General features: G+C 44.8%; 1 protein-coding gene across 3 annotated transcripts in view; it reads right to left on the bottom strand.

Moving 5' to 3' along the window:
- The window catches only part of ip6k1 (inositol hexakisphosphate kinase 1), a 61,520-nt gene that overhangs the window by 20,448 nt on the left and 19,600 nt on the right, over positions 1 to 21,472 (bottom strand). For 2 of the 3 annotated variants that reach the window (XM_065259371.2, XM_065259370.1), the window contains 3 exons: positions 12,025 to 12,208; positions 11,450 to 11,857; positions 8,800 to 9,004 (listed from right to left, as the gene is read on the bottom strand). In XM_065259371.2, coding sequence (XP_065115443.1) covers positions 8,800 to 9,004; positions 11,450 to 11,672 — 428 coding nt within the window. In that variant the 5' untranslated portion in view covers positions 11,673 to 11,857; positions 12,025 to 12,208. The remainder of the gene's footprint in view (positions 1 to 8,799; positions 9,005 to 11,449; positions 11,858 to 12,024; positions 12,209 to 21,472) is intronic. The other variant, XM_065259372.1, reaches the window with a different exon arrangement.

The raw sequence follows: 21,472 nt of genomic DNA, 5'->3' as shown, positions 1-21,472 counted from the left end.
TATGACAGACTACAAGTTGCCCATAGATGGCTGCACTGTGGTGCCAACCTCCACGGTTAAGAATTTAGGTGTGATGTTCGACAGAAATTTATCCTTCGACAGCCATATCTCCAATGTCTGCCGCACAGCATTCTTCCACCTTAGAAATATCTCAAAAATACGCCATATGTTGTCTGCATCAGATGCAGAGAAGCTTATCCACGCTTTTATGACCTCTAGAATAGACTATTGTAACTCGTTACTCGGAGGATGCCATGCAAATCAGGTAAACAAGCTTCAGCTAGTTCAAAACGCTTCTGCGAGAGTTCTTACTCGATCTAAGAAGTATGACCGCATAAGCCCAATTCTGGCATCTTTACACTGGCTACCAGTTAAATATCGTATACAATTTAAAATATTACTAATCACCTACAAAGCCTTAAATGGCCTAGCACCCTTATATCTTAGAGAATTATTATCAGAATACAATCCATCACGTGCATTGCGGTCACAAAATTCTGGCCTCTTAATAATCCCTAAAATATCAAAAGTGTCTAAAGGTGGCAGATCCTTTTCCTACTTAGCCCCTAAGCTATGGAATGATTTACCAACCGACGTCCGAAAATCAGAGACAGTAGATAAGTTTTAAGTCTAGATTTAAAGTTTTCTCTTTAACAAGGCATTCGCATAGTTTGTTTTAGCAATAGTACTTATCTCCCAATAGCTAGCTTGTACAACCTAATAAATAAATAAATTAATGAATAAATTAAAACCTTTTTTTCGTCAACACTCCAAAGCATGGTAAATGTCATTAATACTCTTTAGTAATATGCTGAAACTTTGAATTGGTTGTCGATTGAGTCTTAATTGCCAAATATGGTCGGTTTGCAATTTTGGCCTTTTTCCCATGGCCTTAAAATAGTATGTCATACAGAACCGTTTGCCACTGTACGTTAGTATTAACGACGGCAGTGGGGCCTCTGGCCTTAGTCAAACGAGTTCTGTTTCTGTTTCTAAAATCATCAACTATATGTAATACACTTATTTCCCAATAGCTAGCTTGTACAACCTAATAAATAAATAAATTAATGAATAAACTAAAACCTTTTTTTCGTCAACATTCCAAAACATGGTAAATGTCATTAATACTCTTTAGTAATATGCTGAAACTTTGCATTGGTTGTTGATTGAGTCTTAATTGCCAAATATGGTCGGTTTGCAATTTTTGGCCTTTTCCCCTGGCCTTAAAAATAGTATGTCATACAGAACCGCTTGCCACTGTACGTTAGTATTAACGACGGCAGTGGGGCCTCTGGCCTTAGTCAAACGAGTTCTGTTTCTAAAATCATCAACTATATGTAATACACTTAACCAGCAATAGTTAGCCTGCCCGGAACCGAGCTGACTAAAATCCACATTACTGTGTGACACTTGCTTTTTATGTGAACGGCCCCTACGCTAATAAGATTTTGTTTCTCTCTCCCTGTCTCATCCTCGATCACGAGGACAATAAGACAAACAGATCCAGATCCAGTTCCGGTAAATGTGAAAGTCGGCACACCTCTGATCTACTGGCTGTTCTTCAACATGATGTCCAGCTGATGCCTGACCAAAGACCACCGGCAGAACCCGCTTAATCTCCGCTTAATCTCCTTCCGTTTCAATGTGTATATATATATATATATATATCTCCCAAGGGTTTTTTCCTCCTAGGACTTTTTTTTACTTCCCCAGAAAAAATTCTGGGGTTTTTTCTCCTAGGGGGCTTTTCAATCCGGGGAGGCAGCCTTTTTGGGCTTAACTTCTATACGTTACATTAGTAAACCGTTTGCTTATAATGTTGATTTATAGCCGCAGCAAATTTAGCTGCTTGTGCTATCGTGTATTATGTTATGCTATCTTTCGATTTTCTGTGCTTTTCACTACATCTATTATGTAAAGCTGCTCTGATACAATTACCAAATTGTGAAAAGCGCTATATAAATAAAATTGAATTGAATTGAATTGAAAAGAGGTGGACGAAAATCTACAGCCAAATGCTCAAGACAGGCTTGATCCAAATTACAGTAATGTTTGCACTTTGCACTAAATGTTATGTTCTCATTTAGTTACATTATAGAAAGTATACCTATGTTACAATTATATCTGAAAAATAAAAAAATAATTTGACCAAATGATTGTAGAGGATGTCTTCATTGATCCTTCACTTGATTACACATAGGATGGATATTTTGGAAATTATAGATTATGTAAGTAATGTAAGTGTATTGCCTAATGTGATACTGTGTACAGTAATATTTTATAGTACTGTAGCATATTAATTTCAGCACTTTTAAGGCTGATTTGAAACATGTATCTTGCATTGTCTGCTGTTGGATGAACTGATTGTTAAAAGTACTAAACTGAAAGAAAAGATCACACTGTTGTGTTTCAGAGATTAAACCAAATGTTCTCATTGCACATTACAATAATCTTGTATTTGAAATAATGATTATGTGGACTGAAAACGAGAGTTACGTATGTAACTACGGTTCTATGAATCCCGGATGACCGCCAGAGGCAGTGCTTAAGCACTGAATGATCCATCTCGCGCATGCGCAGGTCGAGTGTGACCCCTGATGCCTACGGAGAGTCTATAACTTCCGGTGACATCAGCGGATCTGTTCCTACAGAATCTTCTCGCGAGTACACAGGGATTCTGAGTGACAGAACGCTCTGGCGGTCATCCGGGATTCATAGAACCGTAGTTACATACGTAACTCTCGTTCTATTTCATCCCTACTGATCGCCAGAGGCGGTGCTTAAGCACTGGATGACACATACCAAAAAAGTCACGAGGAATTTAGCACATACCTTATTGAGAGGAGAGCGCAGAGTCCGGCAACAGGACCACCTCCAGTGGATGGGGGGTGGCGACATTCACCCGGTAGAACCTGGAGAAGGTACTTGGGGATGCCCATGATGCCACCTCACAGATGCGCTCCAGGGGCACGCCGCGCAGGGCCGCCCATGAAGTTGAGACCGCCCTGGTACAGTGGCACCTCACCCCGGATGGCAGGGGGTGACCACCTCGTTTATATGCCTGGGTGATTACATCCACCTCCCAATGAGACAACCGCTGTTTGGAGAGAGCACAGCCCCTCCTAGGACCACCATAGCAGAGGAAGAGCTGGTCTGACTGCCTTATACTCGCAGTTGCGACCACGTAGGTTTTGAGAGCCCGTACGGGACACAGCAGCTGTAATCTATCCTCCCCTTCTGGGGGAGTAAATTGCGCCAGGTGGATAGGTTGGTTAAGGTTGGATGATGACAAAACCTTCGGAAGAAAAGCTGTATTCGGCCACAGGGTAACCCCCGAGCCATCGGAGTTCCACCTCAAACATGAGTTACTCAGAGAGCGCATGAAGTTCCCCAACACGCTTCGCTGACGTGATAGCAAGGAGAAAGGCAGTCTTAATAGAGACCCACTTCAGCTCTGCCTGAGCCAGGAGTTCAAAGGGTGTTGAGCATAGAGAATCGAGCACCAGGTGTAGATCCCAGGCTGGGGCGCGCTGTGCTCGAGGGGGGCGTAACCGCCATGCACCCTTCAGAAAAAGAGACACCAATCTGTGACACCCCACAGTGTCGTTGTCCACCCGAGCATGTCGAGAGGAAATGGCTGCCACATATACCCTCAAGGTAGCCGGGGACCGGCCGCCATCTAAGAGTGACTGGAGGAACTCTAGAATCTTTGGAACTGAACAGTGCACAGGGTCCACATCCCTGTCTGAGCACCATGTAGTAAACAGCTGCCACCTGTTCTCATACTGCGCCCGGGTAGAAGGCGCCCTTGCATTCAATATGGTATTGCAGACGCCATCTGAACACTCAGTCAGCAGCGGGTCGGGCCCTGCAGTGACCAGACCCACAGCTGCAGGCGATGAGGATCAGGATGCCAGATTCAGCCCTGTAACTGAGACAGGAGATCCCTCCTGTCTGGGAGGCGCCACGGTGAACCGTTGCAGAGACTGTACAACAGTGGAAACCATGTTCTTCCCGGCCAGAAGGGGGCTACCAACAGTAGCCTGTGACCCTGCTGGAGGACTCTCTGCAGTGTTGGAAGAATCAGAGGGATTGGTGGAAAAGCATAGAGGAGAACCTCTGGCCAATCGTGTGCGAGAGCATCCTGGCCCAGAGGGCTGCTCTTCTCCGTCCAGGAGAACCAGAGGGGGCAATGGGTCGATTCCTCTGAGGCAAAGAGATCCACCCCTGCCCTGCCGAAGATGTCCCAGATGCTGAGGACCACATCCGGATGAAGCCGCCACTCCCCCGGCGGAGGCTTGCAGCGGGAGAGTAAGTCTGCCGCCTGATTCTGCTCCCCAGGCAAATACATCGCCCTCAGGCTGGCCAGGTGTGGCCCTGCCCACAGCAGGAGGTCTTGGGATGCCTGCAGCAGCGGTGCAGACCTGGTGCCTCCTTGGTGGTTTATGTGAGACAGAGTTGAGACATTGTCTGATCGCACAAGCACATGCCGGCCTCCCAGGAAGGGAAGAAAGACCTGCAATGCCCTGTGCACAGCCCGCAGTTCCAGAACATTGATGTGCTGTGAGCGCTCCCACACAGACCACAGCCCCTGAGTTGTTCGATTCTGCCACACAGCACCCCACCTCGAGAGAGAAGCATCTGTTGTGAGGATTTCCCGACGAGATGCAATGGAACCCAAGGGCATGCCCTGCAGGAGAAATCACCTTACTCTCCATGGGGCCAGAGCAAGAAGGCAACGACGTGACATCTTCAGTTTCCTGTGCCAGTGCCACTGGACATCTAGATGAAAGCCGTGCAACCACCTCTGGAGGGGACGCAGCGACAGCAGTCCTAGAGGAATCACGGTAGCGGCAGCCGTCAGCTTCCCTAGGAGGCGCAAAAACTCCACATAGCGTAACTGCCTGCCCTCCCGAAACAGGAGGAGGAGGGGGAGGATGTCGTCCACCCGCTGTGGTGATGGGCGAGCCTTCATGGTGATTGCATCGAGAGTCATCCCGAGAAAAAGCGTGCCCTGCGATGGAAACAGGCAACTCTTTGTAAAATTCACCCGGAGGCCCAGGCGGGCCACATGGGAGAGAAGACACGACGTGTCCAGTGCCACTTGAGACTGGGATGGCGCACAGATGAGCCAGTCGTCCAGATATGGGAGAATCTTCATGCCCCGCGACTGCAAGTGCGAAAGGGCTGCCGTCACACACCTGGTGAACACCCGAGGGGAGAGTGAGAGACCGAATGGGAGCACTCGGAACTGGAAATGGCGCCCTTGAAAGGCAAACCGCAGAAACTGCCGATGGTGTGGAGCTATAGGGATGTGGAAGTAGGCATCCTTCAGGTCTACTGATGTAAACCACTGTCCTTTGGCAATTGTACGTAGAACCTCTGCAGTGTTCAGCATGTGGAACCTCAGAACCTTCAGGAACCTGTTGAGACCCCTCAGGTCGAGGATAGGACGGAGTCCGCCATCTTTCTTTGCTACCAGAAAGTAAGTTGAGTAGAACCCCCCGGGGTGCAATAGGGGATCTACTGGCTCGATGGCACCCTTGTCCAGGAGGGCAGACAACTCCTGGGTGAGGGCTTGGGCTTTTGCCGGGTCGTTTATGATGGTCATCTTGACCCGGCCATGGGCTGGGGGCCGGCGTCGGAACTGAAGTTTGTACCCGTGGGTTAAGGTTGAGAGCACCCATGGGTCCCTGGTGGAGGCAGCCCAATTGCTGAGCTGCTGCTGGGAAAAACAGCCGACGGCCGACCCCCGGGCTTCAGTGCCGGGGTCCCCGGCCTCTAAAGGTTCCAGAGGCACGACGGGTTGGAAAGGACTGAGGTTGTCCTGAGGGCAGCCGGTCAGGCACCCGAAAGGTCGGTGCCTGCTGCTGAGCAGGCTGTGGACGTGGGCGCAGAGACCTTAGGTAGCCCCTGGGGTGAGCCTGTGGACGAGAGCTGCGCTGTGGGACAGCTGGAGGACCTCTAGGCCTGCTAGGAGGCGGAACGCTTCTTTGAAGCCCTGACAGCTGCTGTCGAGTCCATCCGGCTTGAACCGTGCGCTCAAGCGCTTCCAGAGCTGCGGAACCAAACAGCTCCCCTGGTTCCACCGGAACACTGCGGAGGGTTCTCCTACAGGCCTCAGTGAGAGGAGATTGTGCCAACCATACCTGGCGGCGAGCCTGCACAAGAGTAGACATCAACCGCCCCAATTCCCTAGACATCAATGCGAATGCTTGTAGTGAAGCATCGCTAAAGTTGTGGACAGAGGCATCCAACTCAGTCTCCTGCAGGGAAGTTGACAAAGCGAGCATCAGGTGGGACATGGAGTTACCGATGCGTCCCATGCGAGCCGCTGCATCATAGGCCTTACAGAGCAGGTCATCTGTAACCCGGCACTGGGGACGAGGGCACCTAGCATCCGGCCTCAAAGCCTCATCAGGTGAGATGATAAGAGCCGCTATTGTCGGCTCAACTGCTGGCATGCGGTCCAATCCGAACTTCTGTGCGTCCTGCATGGCTGCCAGGGTCCGGCCATCGGACGTTGCATGAGAGAGGGCCTTAGAATCCCTCCAACATGCCAGCAACTCCCTCAAATACTCCTCCGATGGGGGCGCAGTAAAGCTGACGGAGGCTGGGACACGCCTGATAAAAGCACTGGCCGGAGCCGGCTGAGTTTGCGGGACGTCCAACTGGAGACGAGCAAGAGCCATACGAATGATGGCTTCCATAGAGCAGTCCTCAACACCACCAGTAGAGCTATGGGTTGAAGAACGGGAGCCGGCCGCAGAAGGTTGGGAGGCTCCCATCTGTGGAAGTACCTCTGACTCATATTCATTAAACTGGCCAGCTGACGCTGCCATGGAAAGCACATCGTCCTCTGACTCCAAGGAGGCTGCCGAAGGGACAAAATCATCTGGCGGCTCTGCTCCAGTCCCGGACTGGAAAGCCAGGAAGAGGGACTTCATAGTATTGAGCTCCGCTGTTAGTTGGTCCACTTTAGAGGCAAGCCGGGGTCCCTTAGCCTTTTTTGCAGGAGTGGGGCCTGCGGCCTCAGCAGCCTGACGTTTAGACTGCCCAGTCTGATCTGGAACCAGTCGCTGGGCTGGGGTCAAATGTCCAATCGACGAAGTAGAGCCCGACAGTTGCTCCACCTCAGCCAGTCTAGCTGCCCTCACTGCCCGAGGCATGATACCACAGTTCATGCAGGGGTCGTCAGAAAGACCCTCCTTTAAATGTTCAAAGCCAAGACATGAGGGACATAAATCATAGCCATCCTCAAGCTGCAGAGGAGCCATACAGGCGGAGCAGGAGTGGTTGCCAACCATGCTGGCAACTGAGAAAAAAAGGTAGCCTCGGCGGAAACGCTGCCACCAATTAGTCACAGGGGCACACCTATGCTGGGAGCGGGAGCGAAAACACTGCCTTCACCAGCTAAGGGTAAACTATCCCAACGAAAAAATAGACAAAGAATGCAGTACAGATGCCGGGAGAGGGAGCGAAAGCACAACCTTCACCAACAAATGTAGCAAAAAAGAAAAAAGATTAGCTTCAGCGGGAACACTGCCACCAATCTAGTCACTGAGGCACAAATATGCTGGGAATGGGAGCGAAAGCACTGCCTTCACCAGCTTAGGGTAACGAAAAAATAAGACACTAAACGCAGTACCGGTGCCGGGAGCGAAAGCACAACCGTCACCGCAAACGTTGTGAAGCCAGCTAAGGGTAAGCGCTATTAACAAAAACCGGCACAACCGAGTTGGCACGAATACACAAAGCGCAGTTAAGCGCCGAAACGATTAACAAAAAACTGGCACAACCGAGTTGTTGCAAAATACACAAAGCGCAGTTAAGCGCAAAAAGACGTTTAACAAAATAAACCGGCACAACCGAGTTGGCACGAAGTAACTACACGAGCGCAGTTGAACAATCAACCAAAAACGCGTCCGTGTTACAACAATAAATCGCAGATGAATCAATAATATAAAGGTAACTGTTAACGTTAGATTACAAATGTCGGGAGAGGGAGCGAAAACACAGCCGTCACCAACAAATGCACCAAACGAGCAGTTATATAAAAAGTTTGTAACTCACCTGTCGGTGGATTCCGTTGCGGCCTTTGGAGGGCGAGCAACTCGCTGCTCCGACAATAAAATGTCACAAGGCCACCAGCAACGAATGAAACACAATATCCTAGTCTTTTGCTAGCTCGGAAAAAACAACCTGCGAAGCGAGAAGATGAAAAGGAACAGATCCGCTGATGTCACCGGAAGTTATAGACTCTCCGTAGGCATCAGGGGTCATGGGTGACTTTGTTGATATAAACAGTCGACCTGCGCATGCGCGAGATGGATCATTCAGTGCTTAAGCACCGCCTCTGGCGGTCAGTAGGGATGAAATAGAACATGTGCAACTTACTGAAAGCATTACATCAGGTTTTGAAAGAATGACTAGCTGCGTTACAAGTGTGATTAGTTTGGATTTTTGTACTAAAGAGTTTTGAAAATGTACACCTTACTTGTGAAAATAGTACCAAAGCGAATAAAAAAAAACTAAAATTGTGTGTGTGATGAATGATCTGTCACTTGAGGTGTGGGGTTGGATTTCACAGGAAATCACAGATGTTGTTCAGTTATCAAATTATTTTCCAAACAAATATTTTTATGTAAAGTCACAGCTTAATCGATAATATTTTACCTGAACTGTCATTTTAATCATTTTGTCATTATTTACTTTGTGTTTCAATGCTATCATAATGTTTACAAAAGCATTTCATATAATGAATTAGTAACAGATTTGTTTGCTTGTAAGGCCACTCACTTATCATTGCTGTCGCTGTCATGAGGCGGTCTGTCATCTTTGTGCTCACTGCTGGAGCGGTGTAGGCTGCGACGTGAGTGTTTTCGGCGAGGTTGATCTCGCTCGGACAGATCCTCGTGGTCCAGTCCCTCGCTTTCTTCATACGGATATGCCACCAGATTGATGTAGCCATCCGAATCACCCTCAAAACACACCAGCACCACACCTATAACAGACGTTAACAAACGAGTTTTAATCACACATTTACAGGGTTTCTGCAGGTTTCACCAAGTAAAATGTAAGACTTTTAAAGACCTTTTTAAGACCATTATAAATAAAATGTAAGACCTATAACACGACAATAAAATCCAATATTCCAACTTTATCTTTCATGACAAAAAACGAGACACCCCGCAAGACGAGACATGAGGCTGGGTTCACGAGAATAGGACAAGACAAGATTTTTACATTTTGCTGACAGTTACAAGACAGTTTACCACCTTAAGACTAAAAATATATACATAGAAAATAGCCTATAAATTATCAAAAATCGCTGCAAAAGATGCTTTTCAACAGGTTTTACCATTCGTTGTCAACTTGTGGACGTACATTCTTCCGTTGAGAGTTTGAATAATAGACACTCCAGCCCAGTTGGTGGCGATAATCCACCTTTGCCAATTTCAAGAATACAAACAAATTTCCCAGCACGGATTAATACCGTACCTCACAGCACATTTAATACAAGTCAATGGAGTTGGAAAAAAACTACGATAAAACCTGTTGGAATGCGTCTTTTGCAGCGATTTTTGTGTGAGCATATCAGTGAACGACCACTCGGTGAGTTTCACGTCTTTGTAAACGAAAGATTAATGCATTTTAGAAAGGATTGTTCCTGTGCACCTATACACCCATTATAGAGGTGGGAGGTGATACAAGAAACAACCGAAAATTCTCGGGCCAGAATCATATGTCGGAATTTCAGCCAAAACCACTCTATTTCATCATAAACAATCTGAAAACAGGGCTTTATGTGTAAAATACCGAACTTGTCCTTTAAAGTCCGTAAAAGACAGTACACATGTGAGGTGAAAAAGCATAAAAATGTGCTCTAAATGAATTCACGCGTTTTAGGCCATAACACATTTTTTTTTGTTTCATACAGTAAACATCTCCTCACAATCTGCTAGCTGCCTGTCCTCTGAACACACTGTAAAAAACGCGGTCTCTGTAGACAGCCCAGGCTCCACAAACTGCAACAAAAACTAACTGGTCAAACCTACCACCACGAAACATAACAAAGTGTTCCAGCTAGTGCTGGCCGATAATTCGATAACGATAATTTTACCTATATAAACTCCGGATGCGGCACGCGCTCTTGGTTTACAATCACAGTGACAGTTAGACTTGAAGGAGTGGAAGATGAGGCAAGTTATTAATTTATTAGTAGAGACCTATGATTTTCGCAATGCGGATAACGCGGACTGAATCACGGAATCTATATGCGCGGAAACATTTTCTTGTGTGTAATGTTGGACGCGCAAACAGGGTTCGTCAAACACAGCAGACACAATAGGTGCAGTATACTGTACTTTCATTCAGCGTCCGCCTTGCGCACGCACACGTCCGCACAGCTTTAAAAGTATATTTACAGGACGTTCACAGATTCAGGAAACTGAGGAAAAACCGCAGATCCACCACTGCAGTGAATATAGTGTTTGCGTATGTGCGCTCCCACAGCAACGTGACACTCTTGACATCCATTTATCAGCGTGTATAGCTCGTATATGTATAACACACGCGTGATCACTGAACTGAGTTTTCTTTCTTGTTTAAGTGAACATAAACAGCTGTTACTCAGTATATTGAAACTTAAAGCAGTCTGTCTTGGGTCTTAAAGTGACGGTAGTCTGCTGCTTTTGTGTCAGAAATGTGTTGATTTCATAACAAATAGATTTACATTTAATACAGATGCATTAAAACAAGATTTTAGTATTTGTATTTGTCATGTTCTGAATAAAAAGTAGTTTAAAACCATTATTAACTGTCCGGTTTTTACAATTTTCATTCAGGAGCAAAAATTTGCCTTTAAATTTGACAGGAGTAAAGATTTGTTATTTATCATGATAATTATCGATATCGACTGATATGGAAAACATTTTCTCGATAATTTTTTGGGTCATATCGCCCAGCCCTAGTTCCAGCCAATAAATGACAAGAAGGATTTGGGAGTGGGGGTTGGGCGCGTTCATGACTCGTTCAGAAAGCACGGAAGGGAAAGGGAGGAGTTAGCTACGCTCCGTTTTGTTTGACAACACTTCGGACGTCAAAAGAAGGGACATCACACAGACTCGCTTGGAGCGCCTTTAAGTGAGCAGTACCCTTAAAAAACATTTAACATTAAAAAACAAACATTCAAATAGCATTTTTTATTTATTTATTGCAGATAGAATTTTCGACTTTTCATGCACATCCCTAATATTAATGATGCACAGAACTTTCATTTAAAGCGCAAAGTGCCAGCCAGGGGCAGGGCAGTCCACATATCTCCATCCAGGAAATGACAGATGTGTGGGCGAACAGTCAAGTCAGAAAATATGTTATCATTTAGACACAGCCCAAGATGACATCAACAAAGACGGTGGAAAAGTATGTCTCAAATTCTCCCTCTTACCTTTGTACTCTGGGGTAAATTCTTTCATTTCAGGTGGCAAGGATTCATAAAATCGCTGCTCCCGGGTGATGAGTGGCTTGCAGACAGTATGGTCATCATAACGCATCATGCTAGTGTGGCCGCCCACCTGGTGAACGAACGGCTCCAAAGGAACCCCACCACGGCCGCCCTGACCCTGGCTGGCGCTGTGCTTGCCCGCCTCCATAGTGTGCGGGACACACATGGCGTTAGAGGGCCGCGAGGAGCTGGGAGCATGGGCTCGGGCACAAAGGCCTGGCGAGCAGGGGGAGCAAGGGGGCGGCTGAGAGCGCACGCTGCCGCCGGGAGGAGGAGGAGCCAGGCCGCTGGTCACACCCAACTGTCAACAGATCCCTGCCTCAAGAGTGCTGGGAAGGATCTGTAAGGCTCCTAGGATACAGAAAAAGACAAAATTTAGGTTCCAACTAACATTAATCGTTGTTTATTTCAAAAGTTCACTTTAAATATTTGATTAATAATAAGGAACCGTGCAACTTCTTGTCAACTACAAGTCATATAGTTTCATGGTTACAGCACAGCATTAATGGCAAGCTTACACTACAGGATGTGTCATGTGTGGCTGGATGTTGCTGTCACTGACAGATTTTCAAGGTCTGCGACAAAACTCCCAAATAACGACCAAATCGGTGTTCGTTGCTGTCTCCAAAGCTGGTTAAGTATGAGCACGTCAGCAACATGATTGGGACCAGTCTCGAGTTATCAGAGACATTACTTTTAAACCTGTTTGACATTAGGGAAGGCAAGTTTATTTGTATAGCACATTTCATACACAGGGGTAATTCAAAGTGCTTTACACAGAAATGAGAAAACAATCTAGGAGATAAAATAAATAATAAGTAGATATAAGAAACAATAAAAAATAAAGACCTATACGAATTTTAAACGGCAATTAAAAGAAAATAACTGTGATTTTATAAAAACAGTTTAAAAATAAAAATAAAACAGAAATAAAGTTGAGTGGAGTCAGATTTTCTGTTAACAGTTTTACTATAGGATCCTTGTTAAAGCCAACTAAATCCAAATGCTATGCATCTTTACCGAATGTTTTCTAGTGAGTGTACCTTGTGAGTGTTGTGTAGTCTGTGTGCAGCTATGACAAGGCAATGACAGACAAGAAGAAACCTTGTTACATAGTGTTAGCAACACAGTGATTCAGGTAGTTTTTCAAATATGTTGTTTGAGCTTATTCTCATTTTGCTTTGCATTGTAACAGTCTTTAAAAAAAACTTTTAAAAAAGCCCACACACACGCACTCACACACACACGCACTCACACACGCACGCACTCACACGCGCACGCACGCACGCACGCACGCACGCACGCACGCACGCACGCACACACACACACACACACATGCGCTCACACATGCGCTCACACTCACACACACACTTACACTCAGTCAAATTTCTATGGCATTTTGAAAAAACACACATTTCAAAATGCATCAAAACTATAAAAAATTACTATTTGAAATAATATTTATTTTTTAGTTCCTTTCTAATGTTTATATAAACATTAATTTACAAAATGTATCACAAAAGATTTGAGAAGTTGTCCATATCCAGGAAAATGAATGGGTCTCTATGGGAATCTGCTGGTCGAAATGATTTAATTCCTAAACTGTAATTTTTTTATGTTTTTTTTCTAAAAACCGATGCCTGAATTCAACACCTCACACCTATATCAATATCTAAAACTAGGGATGCACCGATATGGAAATTTTGGCCGATACCGATAACTCTTTATATTTGGGGGCCGATAACCGATATATACAGTATAGGCCGATAAATATTCATATTAATTTCACAATGAAAAACTCCCAGACCGTCTACATCTTGTCTTTGCGCTAGACTAGCATACTCTTCTTGAGCCCGCAACACGTGTCATCTTCGTGCTATGTCAGAGAAAGCACCAATCAAAACTCCACATGGCCAGCAATGAGCAAGTGAAGTGGTTCAACAAACTGAATAATCCATCATTTATCGGCTTTCATTTATCGGCCTTATTTTGCTATCAGACCGATAACCGATAATATTAAAAATAAGCAGTTATCGGCCGATAAAGATATGTCGGCCGATATATCGTGCATCCCTACTAAAAACAGTTTAAATCAAATTTAGATCATAATTTATGTGAACTTTCATACAAATGTGATATTTGTCAGGCAAGCCAATGGTGTAGTTGAGGATTTTAGGTACAAAACTACTTCAAATCCCTTAAAACACAGCTTTCACTAGTTCGCCTGCGCATTCAGTCTATTGAATGATGGTAAAATGAACTTTGGCTTGCTGTCCTCAGAGGGAGCTCGAACCCGAGACTCGGCTCGAGCCCCGAGTTCAGAACCCCCCATTGTAACACTGAGCAGATAGAGAAAAGGGGCAAGATAAAGGAGGATAATTGGGGAGGAGGAGGGATGCCGGATGAATCGTCAATGTGAGGCGTGGAGATTAACTCGCTTAAATAGGCTCTCGAGATGATTGACAGGACTGAATGTTTTGGGCTCCTCCCGAACCTACGTTTAGAACTTCATTTCACTAGTTCGCCTGCGCATTCAGTCTATTGAATGATGGTAAAATGAACTTTGGCTTGCTGTCCTCAGAGGGAGCTCGAACCCGAGACTCGGCTCGAGCCCCGAGTTCAGAACCCCCCCCCCAAAAACGTATATAAATATAATATGAGGACGGCAAGCCAGGTGGATATCTGCGAGTAGTCTTAGTCTTTAACGTGGTTAAAACTTATATTCCCCCCAAAAAAGTGTGAAATTATTTAACTATCTCCTCCTTTAAGTGATGCTGCTTGTAACTCCTAAAAGAGAAAATGAAAAGTGCGCGACCTGGGGCTCCTGCGGGAGCAAAGGAGAAAACACTACTGCGGTAGTGTGAGCATGTTAGATTCACTGCTGCGGAATAAGGCTGTGAGAAATTTCCTATTTTAACTCCTGCGGGAGTTTTTCTTTTTTAATAAGAAGCGCGCGGCTTGGAGCTTCGGCGGGAGCGAGGATGAATTACTACTGCAGTAGTGAGAGCGTATTAAAAAATTACTGCTGCGGCAGCGAGCGATTTTTTAACAGTGTAAGGTTGGGAAAATTTTTTATTTTTATTATATATATATTTTTATATATATATATATATATATATATATATATATATATATATATATATATATTTTAACTCCTGCGGGAGTTAATGAGAAGCGCGCGGCTCGAGGCTCCAACGGGAGCGAGGGTATAACTACTGCGGTAGTGAGAGCGTATTTAAAACACTGCTTCGAAAGTGGGCGAATTATATAGTATAGGGTTGGGAAAAATTTTATATATTTTTAATTCCTGCGGGAATTAATGAGAAGCGCGCAACCCGGGGCTCCAACAGGAGCGAGGGTATAACTACTGTGGTAGTGAGAGCGTATTTAAAACACTGCTTCGAAAGTGGGCGAATTATATAGTGTAGGGTTGGGAAAATGTTTATATATTTTTAACTCCTGCGGGAGTTAATGAGAAGCGCGCGACCCGAGGCTCCAACAGGAGCGAGGGTATAACTACTGCGGTAGTGTGAGCGTATTAAAATTACTGCTGCGGCAGTGAGCGATTTAAAGAGTAATATTGTGGGAAATGTATTATTAACTCCTGCAGGGGTTAAATATAGAGCGCGCGCCCTGAAGGTCCAGGGGGAGCGAGGGTGAATATTGGGTAGAGAGCGTGGGCAGGGTGGAAAAGAAAATCGTTGCTGGAGTATTGGCCAAGTTGAAGCTAATAAATGATGATAAATAGGGATGTACGAGCTGAGCTTACTATGCTGCGGTGAGGAGGAAGTTAAGCACAATGCCAATGGTTAAGGCGGAGCCTGGGGTTAGTTCGGTGACTAATGAGATTCAGGTGTGCGACAGATAGTGTGATTATTGGATAAGCAGCTGATGAGCGTGTCTAATGTGGGGTAGGTTTGATCTTAAGTAAGTTTGGAAGGCGTTTGAGGACCAGCGACCTAAAGATTTAATTTGGAGTTCTGGGAGGCCGTTTTTTGCTGCTGAACCAGTGTCTGGAAACTGGGTTATTTTTATCATCGACGAAGAGGGGGTCTGAGGGAGAGCGGATTTGGGTACTGCGGTGAGCTAGAAATAAGGAAACTGCCTGGTAAGGTTGAAGAGGGGAGGGTAGATTAAAGATGAAAATTGTGTGGCCTCGCATTAATTAATAATAAAACAGTGCGAAGGAAAAGGCAGAATCCTCCAGTTTAGTGAGTTCGGGGGGCCAGGTTGAAGCAAACCAACGACCTTGGTAATAACCCCCGAAACCAACTGAAGGGGCTGCGTCTGTGAAAAGATGGATTTCGGAGGCTGATAGCGTGATATCGTCTTAGAAAAAGGTAAACCCGTTCCATTGTTTAAGGAATGCGAGCCAGAGGTTTAAGTCTGCTTTACATGCTGAGTTTAAAAAGACTAGGTCGTTTAAGCCTGGGACGGAGGATGCTAGAGAGAGGAGCTGAGAGATAAAGGGGCGGCCCTGAGGCACGATTCTCATAGCAAAGTTGAGGTACCCGAGTAAGGAAAGAAGGTCACGTTTGGTAATGCGCTGCGCGGAGGTGAGGTTTTGGACTACATTAGTTATTCTGACGATTTTGTCTTGAGGCAGTGAGGCTTGACATTTGACGGAGTCGAGGGTAATTCCGAGAAAATCCAGTGAGGTAGCGGGTCCCTCGGTTTTTTCGGAGGCGACGGGAACCCCTAACTTTGAGAAAAGATTAAGAGCAATTGAAAGATGAGCGGCTGGGGGAACGGATTTTGGAGAGACTAAGAGGAAGTCGTCAAGAAGGTGAATGAGATAGGGGATGTCGTAATTGTTCGCTAGGATCCAGCACAACGCTTCCGATAGGGTGTCAAATATTTTGGGGCTACTTTTGCAACCGAAAGTCAAACGAACGGCGAAATAATATTTATCCCGCCAGAGCACGCCAAAGAGATGCCAAAAATCAGGGTTTATTGGCATGACCTTGAAGGCTGAAGTGATGTCGATTTTTGCTAACCAAGCGCCGGGACCGGCAGATTTAATTAGACTGATGGCTTGATCTACGTCGTGATAATGCAGTGAAAATTCGGATAGGGGAATTAAGCTATTCACGCTAGGAACGAAGCATTCGTGGGGGGCTGAAAGATTGATGATAATGCGCTTTTTCCCGGAGAATTTCCTCATTGCTATACCGATGGGGTTAATGCGATAGGTGAGGAATGGGGGGGAATCGAATGGGCCGATCATAAATTTAGATTCTACTTCTTTTTGTAGGAGGGAGTCTACAGAGTCAGGATCTAAACGGGCAGACTGCAAATTATTACAGGTGAAGGTTGAGTCGGGCATGGTTTCAAGACCGGGGTCAAAACCTTGCTGTAAACCTGAAAGAAGGAAATTAGTAAATTGTTTATTGGGGTGAGATTGTAGTTTGTGTGCAAGAACAGAGATATTGATTGGAGAAGACAGATACTTTTTAAGATCTTTATTGTTTTTTGCAGATGATTTGAACACTGGGCAAAAATTACAAACATGCAAATAGCGCCATCTTTGCCTGGAACATCGGAAATCATTAAAGTTATTGCAGACCTGGCGGCTGTTGGATGCAGAGAAATGGCTTGGATTATTTGCAGGACCTGGGCGATCGAATCTGGACTGTGGCACGTATGAAGTGGATTTAGCGGAGTCAGGGGCTACCCGGGGACTGGTGGTATTTTGTACTGACGGACAAGAGTGAGACTGGTGGTCGAGGGATCTACAAATGGCACAAGTGATGTTGCGGCAGCCGAGAAAAACTCTATTGTATAATTTGAAGTCCAGTGCTCCCCAGTAAGGGCACTGGTTCCAGTGGGTGACTCTCGTGGCGCATTTGGCAGAAAATAATTTGTGGTAAGTGTAAAAATGACTGCCGCCGAATGACAATGAGAACTCAGAAATTATGGAAAGGTAGTCGTTAAGTTCTTTACGCCTGTTTGGAAACACTGAGCAAATTACTTCTGTATATTTATTAACTATGACGAATTCTGTGAAGGAGAGGATGTGATTGGAGTTGGAAGGCAAGTCTTTAAGGACGACGGAGAAAGCGCCACAGTCCAGAGAGCGATGGCTGTCTTTCTTTGGAAAGGTAGAGAGGAGGGACGCCAGGTCCACGTCCATACCTGAAAGGATTTGAGAGCGAAGTGAGTTGGAGACGGGTGGCGGGTCCATGGCAACGGCGTGAGCGGGCATTGCTAAAGGCACTGCTGTGAGAAGATTGTAGGAAGAAAGACGGCTTAAGAGAGGTAAAACAGGGGCAGGCGCTGTTTGCGGAGGCAGCCTCACACCAAGCACTGCGCTCGGAAGAGAGAGATTTGTGTAGAGAGAAAAAGGGGGAGGAGCTAGAGAGTTACCCATCAGCGGGGGCAGCCTCACACTAGGGGGCGCTCCCGTGACGTTAGAGGAAAAGCCAGGTGGGAAATGAGAGGGAGGGAGAATTGGTGGGTTTTGAGCATGATTTAGCAAAGCTGAAGAGGGAGGGAGATGGGGTTGGATAGGGAAAGCATTAGCGAAGAGAGGGGCAGAAGTGGGTGCGAGAGAGGGGTAGATTGCGGCTGGTGAGGTGTTTGGGGCGGAAATCGCACGGGCTGGGCTAGAGGGGGAGGGGCAGAGGGCTACTGCGGTGGGAGGCAGCGCATGCACGGCGGCTGGAGACGGCGCATGCGCGTTAGCTGGAGGGGAAGCCCTCGAAGCGCTTGACGCTGGAGAAGGCCTTGGGTTTGCGAAAACACGCTGCGGATTCTTGCGAGGGCGGCCGGGACCTTTTTTGGATGTTGTCTGGGTAGCGGCTACAGGCGTCTGACCGGTTTGGGCACAGAGATAAAGCTCATAGAGTTGGGCTTTTGACATCCTTCTAGAGAACTCGATGTCGGCGGACGCGAGAGCGTGCCGCAGCCAGTTCACAGTCCATTTCTCTATTGCAGGGATTGGAGATGGTCTGGGCGGAGTCACAGAAGGAGAGGTACGATGGTGTCTTGCTGGAGGCGGAGAGGGAAGATTTAAGCGGCGGCGCTTAGGTGAAACGGCAGCAGGACGCTGAGGAGGGCGTCCTCTTTTATCGAGGCTCTGCGAGGGAGCAGGGTTAGGGTTTGAAGGTCCTGGTGATGGCCCAACGACCGTTGATGATAAATCAGCGTCGGAGGAAAAGAGCAGGAGTTGGTCTTTGGAGGACATTATTCCGGAAATGGGCGGGGCCTATGCCGGATGAATCGTCAATGTGAGGCGTGGAGATTAAATCGCTTAAATAGGCTCTCGAGATGATTGACAGGACTGAATGTTTTAGGCTCCTCCCGAACCTACGTTTAGAACTTCATTTATTGTATAGATGAGAAGTAAACAATAAATTATTTATTATTTGTATTATTGAAAATGTATATTTTTCTTATAATTATGCTTTAAATTTTGGGGTCATATTGGGATCCGAGCCCTTTTTGCTGGATCGGATATCGGACTAACAGGACCGATCCAATTTTCGATACTATGCGTTACCCGTAGTTGTTACTAACAAGCGATTAAAAGGACAAAGTATTATAAAAGCAAGCACCATAAACGTTTTTATGCACTACATTTAAAGTCTTCTTAATACACTCTATAACTTCTGTAAAAAAACAAATGCACATTTAAGATATTTAAGTTCACAGAAACTCTAACCTACTCGCACTGGTGAAGCAGACGGATGAAACGCGTCATTCATAAACGCACACACATGATAACTGTAAGCTATTTTAAAGATCTGATTTTATAAACTCTCAGTAAGCCTTTGGATGGATGCAATTTACTATGTGCTGAACACAGGGCGAATTTATTTTCTTTGTTATGAACTATCCATTGCGATCGAGTGCAGATTCCCACGGAGTATGCTTCAGGAGCATCAATTCTGCGCACAGGAAGGCATAATCGTAGCGTACAGGATGATTTAGGTTCATCAATTCTGCGCCCGGGATGTGCATAAAAGTTCCGGTCAAGCGCATAATTCCCAAAATAACCATCTGCACACTCAGGGCTCAACATAAAGGACTGCCCGGTGTCCCGGGGCAAGTGTGAGAGACATTCGGGCCAGAAAAAAGTATTGTCACTTGCCCGATCGGTGTTCTACTAAACACTGCCATTTGACCAATAATTCATGTTCTTGTAACTTGTAAATCATTTTAAATTATTGGTTTTTAAATGTAAAACTATACTTGATGTAGCAGAAAGCACTCTACCCATTTAACAATTTTATTATTAATTCAACAAATGGTATCGGACCGATATCGACAGATATACAGGCATCTGTGTATACAGGCAACACAACGGTGTTGCTAATATAACTCGCAATGTATAACTATTATCAGACGGGCCGACAGGTAAAAGTCCAGACTCTCCCGATTTCCCCTCCGGTACTGGAAGGAAGGGAGTGCGTTTTGGTCGCTGGTCGAGAAGCTTACCCCGCGACCAGATGTGACGTGCCTCACTCAGATTCCAGGATTTTGTTTGTGCTGAAGATAGCATACACCCATTTCAGCAGGATCATGGTCCCCCTCAAGCCAGCACGCACGAGTATGTTAATTGTTTGTTTACTTTCTACAGATGTGGCCTTTAAAAATGCGCGTCTCTGAGAGCAGAATGCCGCGGAGACTTCCGAAATTCTGCGAGATCCCGAAGAAGGGGAGTTCGGTGGGGGACGCAGGAAATATAAAAACCTGTAGAGGGCAGGCGTGTTTCATGTAGGCCATACTGACGACAATGTGTGTGCTCGACTTCATGCTTAGCGTATACTGTATGATATTGAAGTAACATGACACGGATTATCAATGTTTAGGCGATAGACTTTGATGTCATACAAATGCATGCTTTTTGGCAAACATTTTGTTGGCGAAGTTTTCTTTTGCCAGTTACATAAACAGTCACATATTCTTCATAAAAATCGGACTCAAACGCGCATCATTTGTCTTATATTTTCCGTGTACAGTTACAGTAGAAGAGACGTGATGTATGATAATCGAGTCTTATAACAAAATAATTCGCGAAGACCTTTGAAGAGACCGAGCGCATTTACGCAACATCATTAACTAGTTTATCTAATTTTACATTTAGTTCATTTTTGCATCTGAACGTTTTAATAGCTTTAACGTGGTTGTGTTGCACTTTTCTGCATTACTGAACAGTAGGCTACTTTTTATATTATCATGTTTCCCTTTACATGGTATGAAACACGATAAAAAGTATGCAATGGTGTTTAATACATTTCACTGAGAATTTGTATAATATGTTATACTTTTGTACTAAGGAAATAAAATCATATTGTGAGTGTAAATATTCATAAATTGGAGGAGTTTCTGAGGTGTTTGTCATCGGCAAAATGTGCAGTTTCTTTGTTGCGGATTAAAAACCGTTGGCTATGTGATTGTTTAAAATTGACATTTTTTCTACTTATTATTAATTTATTTTTTGCCTACATTTACTCAAATAATATCAATGTGAAAATATAAGTAATTCATACTTCAAGTTAGGCGTAAAACTTACACATTTTTGATGTCAAATAGAAATAATAATAATTTGAAATATGCAATTATTACAGTTTAAAAAACTTAAATATATTACTCTGACCTTTTTAAATATATTGACTAAAATAATCTGTAAATGTAATACTTATATTATTAAGGCGTATACATCAAATAATATATGTACATTTTACACAAAATATCTGTTCTATTTTAAGTAATTTATTTTCCAACTAAAAAAATCGCATAACTGCATTAAGAGATTTTATTAAGTTACTTTAATCATTTATTTTAGAGATTTTACAAAGCCACTGAATCATTTTTAACAGTGTGTACATTATGACCTTACGGTAGACTATTATTAAATGCATATAAATAAAAATATGTAAAACTAAATAAAAAATATATCATACACGGACTGTATGTAAGCATACGTTTTCTTGTTCGGTGCACGTGGGTTTAAATGCCGTT

The sequence above is a fragment of the Paramisgurnus dabryanus genome, chromosome 24 (genome assembly GCF_030506205.2).
Source record: "Paramisgurnus dabryanus chromosome 24, PD_genome_1.1, whole genome shotgun sequence".
In the NCBI taxonomy this organism is placed as follows: domain Eukaryota; kingdom Metazoa; phylum Chordata; class Actinopteri; order Cypriniformes; family Cobitidae; genus Paramisgurnus; species Paramisgurnus dabryanus.
Note: the sequence above shows the minus strand (reverse complement) of the source record. Positions and strands in the feature narration are given on the sequence as shown.